Genomic DNA, 10,643 nt, shown 5'->3' with positions numbered 1-10,643 from the left:
ATACCAGTGGACCTGGCCCTTTTGTGATCATGGCATATTTTCTAATATTGAGATTAGAAAGCTTACTTGACATACTGGTCACTAAACAAGATGGCAACACTCACACCATGACCACAGACGTGTAACAGTGTCCCCTGGGGTTTTTAAAAGCGCCTCGCTCCGCTTACCTGCAGCTGTGTGTGGCTGTCTGAGGACGGCTGACTGCCACGCCAAGTCATCAGAGAGCACGCGGGTCTCGAGTCAACATTCTTGCAGGTTCTAGGAGACAAGAAAACTCTTTTTGGCCATGGTTTCCTCTTATGCCTCTTACACCTTTTTCATAGTAATACACACACTCAGTTACAGCAAAAATGCACGGCATGCGTTTCACGTCCCTCTGGAAAGGTGGTCCTCAGGTGGCTCCACCGGGTCAGTCGAGAATCGCTGGTTCGGCCCATGATAAACACCCAATTAATGGTGGTTCTGTCCACATGGACACAGAATGCTGAGGTGTTGGTTTTCTTTAATAATTTGCTCCTCGGGACTATTTAAATCTTCAAAGTTTAAAGCTTATGCTTAGCTGGTCTAATGAGAAGTTAGACTATTTTAAGAGATCTTAACTGAAAAGATAAACATATCCGAATATCTAAAAGCAGCTTAGCAGGGCGGGCCACGAGGCCACTACGGAACCATCTCGGCTTATCAGGGCAGTGTTTCCTAATTGCCGGAGAATCACCCCCAAGTTAAGGAAACGATGTGAAAAGCACTTTGTTAGCTGTGAGATCAACCCATGTTGGTTAGACACCACACCACCCACCTTCCACATCAACTGTGAGCTCCTCGAGGGCAGGGATTCCATTCTGTGTCTTGATAGTCTCAGTGTTAGCATAGCACCTGGCACATAGTAGGTGCTCAACAGATGTTCGCAACTTAATAACACTGTGACTGACAGGACTTTTGTTGAGGGAGAGGATGACTCTCGGGTTGGTGTTTGGGTTAGCATCGGTTTTTCAAGCTTTCTCTTTTTGACTGTGGTCTACAGTAAGAAACGCATTTTCACATCATGACAGAATTCTCTCGCTTTCTCTCATACATACGCACCTTGAATAAAAATTTAACAACAACAAAATACTCTTACTTTGTAAAACATTCCTCCACAGTTCTACTCTGTCCTAGTTTTTGTTTCCCTTTTTTTAAAAATAAAAATAAAAAATAAAAGCTGGTTGCCATCCACTACGTTGATTTCATGACTGGTTACGGCCTGCAGTCTGGAGTTCGTGGCCAGAGAGTGACTGAAGGTGCCTTCACCAAGACGAGACACAAGGCTGGGCTGACAGACAAAAGGCCGGAAAGCTCTGTTTCCCTGGATCTCCCTTCCTGAGTCCAGTGTCCCCTTTCTACCCCAACACTCACCGTCCTGCCCCCAGCGAATTTCTCAGTCCCGTCCCTCATTTCTTTGGAGGAGAGCCCTCTGTACCTTTCAAAGCATCACTCAGTAAATCTGATCAATTGTTACGTGTAGACAGGGCAGGGATTGGGGAACAGGGAGTTACTATTTCATAAGCAGAGTTCTGGTTTTGCAAGATGGAAGAGTTCTGTGGATGGATGGTGGTGAAGTTTGCACAACAAGGTGAATATACTTAATACTACTGAACTGCACGCTTAAAAATGGCTAAGATGGTAAATTTTACACTACGTGTATTTTGCCACAATTAAAAATACACACATACGTGTGTGTGCACGCACAGGCAAACTAATAAAAAAAAATACTTGGAGGGGTCTTCTGGAGAGGAAGTCTCAAGGTTAGAAGCCATCTTAAAGGTCATTTAGACCAAATCCCTGTGGACACTGGTGCCTCTTGGGCAGAATTTCCAGGAACGGGGTACGGTTTCCAGTGATGGGGGCTCATTGCTCAGGGCAGGTTATTTTATCTTTGAACAATTCAGACCTTTGAGTGTTGGGGAGTTCTTTAGATGAACTGGAACTTTCCCCATAGCTTCCCCTATTGAACCCCATTCTACTCCTCAATTCACAATAACGACCTAAATTCCCTCTTCCTTGTGAGACGAATTCAGTAAAATTTTTTGAGCACATACTAAGTGCCACTACCTGATCTTCCAAGTTTTCTCTTTCCAGCCAAACATTCCACGACTCTGACAACTATTTCATGTGACACTGTTTCGTGTCCCCCCACCATCTGACGACTCCCCCGAAATGACCAATTTGCTGCTCTCTCTCTTACAGTATGACATCTAGAAATGAAAATGCTATTCTAACCAATGCCTCTCAAAGTTTTCCATTAAAAAAAAAAAAAATGGAGAATTCTAATGGAAGCCATAGGCCGAGGAGAAAGTGTCATGGCAGGTCAGTGAGGGAGCAGTTTGAGAGCTACGCTGACATCTTGCATGGACAGCAACATTTGTCCTCCAGGTGCAAGATAAAAACACATCTTGGAACCAGTCCTTAGCTCTGAAGGACAGATACAAAAATCCAATCAATCTTGACTCTTATCTCTAATTTATTCTGTTTTATCAGTACCCCATCAACCACCACCCAGCTTTCCTTGGAAAATGCATGTAGCATTGCACAGGACTGGGTGTCTGCCAATACATAAATATACATAATGTATGATTTTCTCCTTTGACTCTGGAATCTAAACAAATGGGTTATGTTCCAAAAAATTCCATAAACCCACAATTCTGTATGGTGACCACGGTGCTCCCAAAGAATTTCACTCTAAATATAGAAAGGTATTCCTCTGCAGAAAAATAGCCCAGCAACTTGGTTCTAATATATAATTAAATCCCCCTTAGATACTTTGCAGTTATGTTTTATAGCTTATTTTGAGTGTTCATATTTTATCAGAAAATTATAATTTTCCTCTAAATAGGAGTTTTTATAAAGCTTTTGAATTATGATGGCTGGCTTCATGTTTCAACTATAATTAAAACAGTGAAAAGAAATAGCGAAACTGTACATCATACATGGTTCTGAAGAATACTCGGTCCTCAGATCCCCCCACTTCCTCATACCCTGCAGCCCTGGAGCTGGGGGATGCTCTTACCAGCTGTGGGGGCCCCAGTTTTGACCACCTGGTGGTAGTAGCTGGTTTAGAAAGGAACAGAATAGCCTGGGAAGGAGGGATGAGGAGGCCTCATCCTTTGCATACGTCCAGACTCAGCCGGAATATCTCCTCCTCCAAGAAGCCTCCCTGACCATCTAGTCCCCTGTTATTCTCACCTTGCCCTATTTTTCCCCTTCACAACACTTTCTCCTGAACCGTAATGATATCTGTTTGTTATTTAGGAGCTTCCCGTCTGCTTCCCCATTAGATTACCAACTCCTCGCAGGCCAAAGCAAAGCCTTCCTTATTCAACACGGTACAGCCAACTCCTTGCACATGTTAGATATTCAATAAATGTTTGCTGAATGAGATGAGTGAATGAATGAATGGAAGAACACAGAAACATGGTGACAGGTGTGCTCTTGGAAGCGGCTCTGTTGGGACATGCTTCTGAAGGACTCTCCTGTTCCCCGCTCCCCTCTGTCTCCATATTCCACACCTTATGTCCCCCCAAACACACACCAAGGACCCAGACACATGAGCCTATCAACTCCTGGCCCCACTTGACCGAGCCAGCTACACAAAACCCATTGCTACAAAGTTCAGACGTGAAATTCCATCCCAGGAAAGACTAGTCCATCCCGAGAAGCCTGGTCCTCTGGGAACCCTCACTGCAGAACACACAGAACTGCAGTTATTCACACAAGGACGGCCACAGTGTCACAGGGTAGAACTGGGCCAGCAGAGCTTATCCATCTGCTCCCCGGGGCCCTCAGCCATGAATCGTTAGCTCATTATCCCTGAGTCTTTGTACTCTTTTTCTGTCTCCTCTCAGGAAAAATACCCTCACTCGTTGGTCTCTGCTGGACTTTAAGTAGAGTGTTTATCATGGACCTATACTGCCACCGAGGTGGCTTTGGCTCCCTCGTGTCCTAACCCTCTGCTTGTTGCTTTCCATCAGGCATCGGGTTTGGAATCCAAACCGGTAGCAGACAGCGTGCTGTTTTTACGTGACAAAAGATGGGAAGAGGTCAGAAGTGTTCTAACTTCTGCGTTCAGTCCTGAGAAGCTGCATGAGGTAAGAAAACACGAAAACTTTCCTCCTTAAGGGATAGGTTTCTTCTCTCCCAATTGTGATGGAGAGCTGGTTCACATTGCATCACTTGTCCAGGTGGCACAACAAAATGCCCTGCCCGCTGGGGCCTTCCGACCTCCCAATTCCGCAAAAAAAAAACACAGGACACTGTCTGTATTGCCGTGCCTTCCATTTCTCCAGCCTCCCACATCTCCGATGCCATGAACGGGCTGAGTCAACAAGCAGCTGTGGCATTCCTGCTATGTGCTGAGACTCTGCCTCAGGCCCTTTGGGAAGATCCAGGAGAAAACTGAAGCAGTGCTCCTCATACTTTCACGTCTAATAGATAACCTGGGAATCTTTTAAAAATACAGATTCTGATTCAGAAGGTCTGGGGTGGGGCCTGAGATTCTACGTGTCTAACGACCTTGCAGGAGATGCGATGCTTCTGAACGGTGAAGCAGCCTTTGCATAGCAAGGCACCAGAGCACAGCTTGAAACAAAGGTGAGCTGTGAGTCAAACCTGAAATGGGAACCAGGTGGCCATGGACTATTGGGGAGGAGTAAAGGGACGTTCCTGGAAGAACTCTAGGGGTGCAGGCAGGCCCCGGTTAACCTGCACTGCCAAGTCAGAGGAAAGAGCAGCATCCACGCCATGCTGCTGGCCCTTTAAAGGCCCGGGGTTTCCTCCTTCCCCCATTCAGTGACCTGCCCTTCTCTGCCAGCCGTCTGTCTTTTCTTCCAGCCAAGCTCTCTCGCAACGGATCCTCACTGATGGCCCCGCCATTGCTGGTCGGGCTTTGGTTTCTGGTCCAAATTTTGCAACACCTCAGGAGTGAGCACTCGAGCCCTTCTGATGTGAAGTGGCTAAGGGATTGCTTCACTTTGAGTCCCAGGTTCATGGGCAACCCAGAGCGAGTGGCCTTCCAGAGCCAGCCACATCTAGCTGTTCCAAAAATACCTGGACTTGGAGTGGCCTGTCTTCGGCTCGGTAACCGAAAGCTACCCTTAGCTCACACTCAAGATGCTTTGCTCACCCATGTGGTTCTATTTAATTCCTATAAATCTTAAGTCCCCCAGAAGAGAGGGTCCCATACTTCATAGTTAACCCCATCCAAATAAACGAACTCGGAAACCGGTGATCCTGCCCATTTTCAAAGAGGTTTGGACTTGTGTTTCCATGGCAGCCTGTGGGATCTGAGGGCAGAGGGCAAGCTCAGCTTACAGCATCAGCAAACCCTCTCCCGGCTTTTACTGCGTGTCAGCCACGGGTTCTAAGGGCTTCCTGCTGGTACTAACACACCTAATCTCCACTACATCCCTGTGAGGTAAACACTATTATTATCACCCTCATGTGACAGATGAGGAAACTGAGGCACGGAGAGATGAAGTAACATGCCCCATGTCCCACAGGTAGTAAGTGGCAGTGCCAAGATTAGAATCCATTTCCAAAATACTCTTAACCTGACTGCTTCTCTTACCTCCGCGTGGTTTTCAAACGGCCTCTGAAGCTCCCTAGGACTTGTCCCAGGGGCTGTATGGTGGGTGGGGGAAGGGGAGCACTTGGGGCCTCTGGAAACCCAGGCGACTCAGAAGCAATACTCCTGTATTTTCCCGCCTAAGTTTGGAACCAGGTTCCAGACAGAGGGAATACAAATTCCTTTCTTACCAGTAAAACTGAGAAATGTAGCTGAACGCGAAGGTCGCACGCAGCCCGCCCGCCAGGAGGGCGGCAGAGAGCGCGCATGCTCAGTGCCTTCTTCCCAGGCCCCGAGGGTGGGCTGGGTGGGGGTGGGGAGGGGCGTGGAGAGCAGAAGTCCAGCCGGAAGCGTAGCTCAGCTGCAGCCCTCCTCAGCCGCAGGTACACCTTGGAGTCACCTGGGGAGCTTTGCTGTCTGCGACCCACATCTACAAGTTCTGATTAAATTGGTTTAGTTTGGCATGCAGCCTGGGTTCGAGGGTTTTTACAGCTCCCCAGGTGATACTATGTAAACCCCGAGGTGGGAACCACCACTAGGAGAAGGACCCCGGCAAGGAAACACGAGGAGGGGAGCATTCTGCTTCGGCTGCCGCCATGAGCCCTGCTCCACATTTAACCAGGTTATACACTGAGGTTTCATGAGAGAATTTGTTTGAAGGTAGGGCCCGCTTCTTTAGAAAGTTGTAAAGCACTGTTTTGACCACCTGGATGAGCTGGAGGGAGGACACCTTTTTACAGCTAGTCACTAACATGTTGAGTCAACCGAAAGAAAGGCAGGAGAGGAGAGGCAGGTGAACCGTGGGTTGACATCACTAGTTTAAGCGCGGTGCATCCTATTTCTTCATTCATGGGTAACGACGGCGTGACAGCACTACAGATGCAGAATCTCATCATTTGTAAAAAAAAAAAAGAAATGGATGAAGTGCATCTGATTAAAAAAAAAAAAAGGAAAAAACTTTTCTTGACAGTCTTGGGCTATGTGTCTTTGAGAGAAAAAAAAAAAAAAGGATCTTATCAGGGTATATTCCAGAAACTGACACGATGCCATTTCCCAAACAAATCCAGTGCTCCTGGTGTCCAAAGTATCTTCTCCTTCTGGATCAGAAATCTAATTCTTAGCGCCTGAATTCGTGGCAGAAAACAGAGTTCCTCAGAGCGGTTCACAAGCACTAGAGGATGGAGGTGCTCATAAATGAAAGGGGGGAGGGGGAGGAAGAAATCTCGTAGACACAGAGTCCCTGGGTTTTGCTTCAGTTCTAGCCCACTTGTTTATCACGCACTACCAGCAAACTTAAAATTCCATTGAAAACCATCTTTGTACTCAATATTAGTTCAGTTTGGGTTCTTGAGTTTCCATGTGAAAGATCGCCATTCCAGGGGTGGGGGGGAAAGTCAACTTTCCTTTCTCCTCTGGAGAGTTTAGACCTGGTGGGTTTAAGATTCCTGGGAGACATAAGTAGATACAGTAGGAAAAAGCTGACCGTAGATCTGGCGCTCAGGAGAGAAGGGCAGGAAAGACGGTTGTCCAAAACACAGACACAAGCGAGGTCACCCTGGGAGCGTGTGGAGCCTAAGAGAAGAGGGTGCTCAGGACGATCATTGAAGCGAGGGGCAGAGGAGAAACCCACAAAGAAGAGTAGAGAAGAATGGCCTGACATAGAAACCCAGGAGAATGGGGACGGGGAAAGCATTTCAAGAAAAGAAAGAGGTGTTGAATGCTGCTTAAATAGAAAGAGACACGAGAACTAAAAAGTGTGTGACAAAGATAATATTTTTAAAACATTAACTCAATGTATGTGTTTCATGCCCCATAAATCGTGTCCCCTGTGACATTCTCTCCCCCACTGAATTCATGACGCTCGCTGCCTTCAGAAGGAGAGAGCGAATGCCGTCCCAGAACTAGGAAATTGTCGTTCGGTTTGAAACTGCACGTTAGGCTCTCTTGGTCCGTACTGAGACAGTGGTCTTGGAAGCCAGGCTTTGTTAGGAGAGTAAAGAGTTTTCCTAATTCCCAAAGCAGCTTTGCATGTGAAGGTTTGGGGCTCTGAGCATGGACTCTATACCAAGGTGTAGATAGGAGGGAGGATATGAGAAAGGTATGGTTTCTGTCCTACGGGAGATGGGTGGAGGGAAGAAAGGGGAGAGCAGGCTGCCACACATTATAGCGTTCCTGACTTCCTCCTTCTCTAGCCTATGTGACCCCCCTGGTATCTGGATGCTTCTTGGACTTTACCCTCCCATGGCCTTTGCTCTGGTATTCCAACCAAGGACTCATGACCAAGGGCTGCACCAGAATCACTTAGGGCCCTTATTAGAAATACGTAATTCTATCTACCCCAGGACCTGCAGAATGAGATTTCTAAGGGTGACTGGGCATCTGTGCGTTATAAGTTCCCTAGCATGGTTCTGATAAGAGCTAGATCAGAAAGCACTGGTGTCATGTCTTCATCTTAGCTCCTTGTCTGACTAACTCAGAGCTGCAGCTTCCCCAGGCTTGAAGGAGCTGGGCCCCAGAACCCCAACCCTCTTCCCTGCTTTATTTTTCTCGGTAGCACTATCGTCAGCTAACATTCCATTTACTTTACTTATTTCTTTATTGTTAACTACACAGAACTAGGCACCTAATGGGCACTCAATAACCATCAGATGGATGGATGGATGGATGGATGGGTGGATGGGTGGATGGGTGGATGGGTGGATGGGTGGATGGGTGGATAGGTGGATGGATAAAGAAAAAAATCAAAGAACCAGGAAGCTTTCCACTGAAGGATACATGTTAAGACTAAGATAAAAGAGAAATCATTTTATCAAGGAAAAATTAAAGAATGACCGATTGTTGGCTGTCTCTTTAGAGAGTCACCAGTATATACGTATATAAATAGAACAAGCAGGTCACAAAGGCACAAAGAGGAAGATGAAGCACACAGAGGGCCTGGGGCAGAAGGGGCAGAGACGGAAGAAGCTCGGAGAAGCGACAGGAACCTGCACTCTTCTCAGTTGCTGGTTCCTAAGTCAGTTTCCCCAGAAATAGCTTTGAAATATCAATATCTCCAGTCATATTCTGAGTTTGCACCTATCTTTTGGACTTTTATTACCAAACTTCAGACCGTATTCTTGAAATCAAGGTTTGTTTTCCCTTGAAAGTCAGAGGCTTTTTCCTTCAGACACCTTGGCAGCTGAAACTGCTTTACCACCTGTGTCTGTGTCAATATTCAGAAGGCACTATCTTTATTTGTGTGGATATTAGGCTGCCACGATCAACAATACTTGAGAGTTATTTTAAAATCAGTATTATATCATGAATCCATATTTTTACTTAAAATAAAATTGGTTTTCAGCTTAAGTCCTACCAGGGATAATACAGAGAGATAGAGAACCAGAGAAAATTTGATTGACGTGTGCCTGATTCCAGAAGAGACCATCAGAATCATAGCCCAGTGACAGACGAGTTATTGAGATTTATATTAAAGGATGGTTGGGCCATACTGGGAAAACAACTAATGGTTTTATTAGGGAAAATTCTGTCCGATTAATCTGCCAGAGTTTTCACCCTGTTCCCTAAAGGACTGATTTTTTAAAAGAGACAACCAGCAGATTTACTTAGAATTTTTTTTTTTACAGATTCTTTTGCTGGACTCTTTACCAAGAACTATTAATGAGTCACCCTGGGATTGTGTAAAACTTTATTATGGGTCAGGAAATAAATAGATTTAACTTTAGGAGACAAAACTGGGGCTAAATTAATTCTTCTCTGAGGGAAATATATAAGTAATGGGATTCCCTGGGGACTCCTGTTAGCACTAATTTTATTTTTAAATTTTTATGACTCATCTGAAAGAGGGAGAACAGCAGGAAATCTATACATTTGTGACTTCCTTTAAGCTCTTCTGAGTTGAAAAATATTAAATCGATTGGAATAAGTTGCTAAGACTGTACTAAGATTATATACATTAGCACTAAAGTGACAGCTAACCTTCAGTATAAGCAAGAATAAAATAATACATTGAGGAGAAAAGCACCTAAATTGTACTTATATGATGACGAACTTCGAGCTACAAATTACTGCCAAAGAAAAAGATTTGAAATCACTGAGCACCCGAAAAGGCTCCGTGATCATACAATTCAGTAATATATTGCAAAGAGTCTTCCTAGAGATTCACTGTGTATCTTAGCATGTGAAAGGCTTAGGAGTGACCTGCAGCAAAACAAACAATCAAACAAACAAAAACGACCTGTTTAATTTTGTTTATTCTGGGCTCAAATAAGTTTGCAGTAGGTGAAAACATGGGTAGATAAAATCCACTATTGGGCGCCATGCCTTTGGAGGCAGATTTCATGTGGAACTCCATTTTCAAGTGCACCTTGAGCAGAAACCAAGCTTCAAATTGGATGGACCACAGATCCAATCCGATACAGTGGCTCATATCTTCCCGATCATCAAAGCCCAATAGACGTGATGGACATTTCCTCATTCTCCCAGAAAACTAAGCTGGTGGTGACCCACTGAGCAGGTGTAAGAAAACTGGCAGCTTCATACATGAGAGCCTAAGGTTGTGTGTGTGTGTGTCGCTCAAGAGTAAACGAGCCAATCACATCTCTGTGCTTGGAGACTCAGTTAAAGAAAAGTCAGACCAACAGGGAAGGCTGGTATCTCTCACAGTCACGGAAAATCCACCTTGATGCCTCGGTTTTTCACTTTCATCCAGATGTTTCCTGTCAGGAAGGCACAGTCAATAATGTATGAATCTTAACGGCGGAGGCAGATGTGGTTATTATTCCCTCTCGGCCTTTCTTGCCTTGGAGAAGATGTGTTGCTTGAGAATGAGTACAATTTTTAAAAATTTAAGTTGATAGAGCCAGCTTATGAGTAAATGCACAGCTACGAACATTTCAGTGCAAAAGTCTTTGCAGAATTACAGTCATCATCACAGTTTAGTTTGGCCTTTAAATTTTCACTGTAAACTCTCAGACGATCACGCACAGGGGCTTCTAAATCAGAACCCAGTCTTCCAACAATGTTAGAACGAGCAGCTTTCTCTCGGCTG

General features: G+C 45.3%; 1 protein-coding gene across 1 annotated transcript in view; it reads left to right on the top strand.

Moving 5' to 3' along the window:
• The window catches only part of TBXAS1 (thromboxane A synthase 1), a 143,366-nt gene that overhangs the window by 72,370 nt on the left and 60,353 nt on the right, over positions 1–10,643 (top strand). The window contains 1 exon segment of the mRNA XM_023530283.1: positions 4,005–4,121. Within this exon segment, the coding sequence (XP_023386051.1) occupies positions 4,005–4,121 (117 nt within the window).

This window comes from Pteropus vampyrus, unplaced genomic scaffold (assembly GCF_000151845.1).
Source record: "Pteropus vampyrus isolate Shadow unplaced genomic scaffold, Pvam_2.0 Scaffold48, whole genome shotgun sequence".
Lineage (NCBI taxonomy): Eukaryota > Metazoa > Chordata > Mammalia > Chiroptera > Pteropodidae > Pteropus > Pteropus vampyrus.
This window is presented reverse-complemented; position numbering and strand designations above follow the sequence as displayed.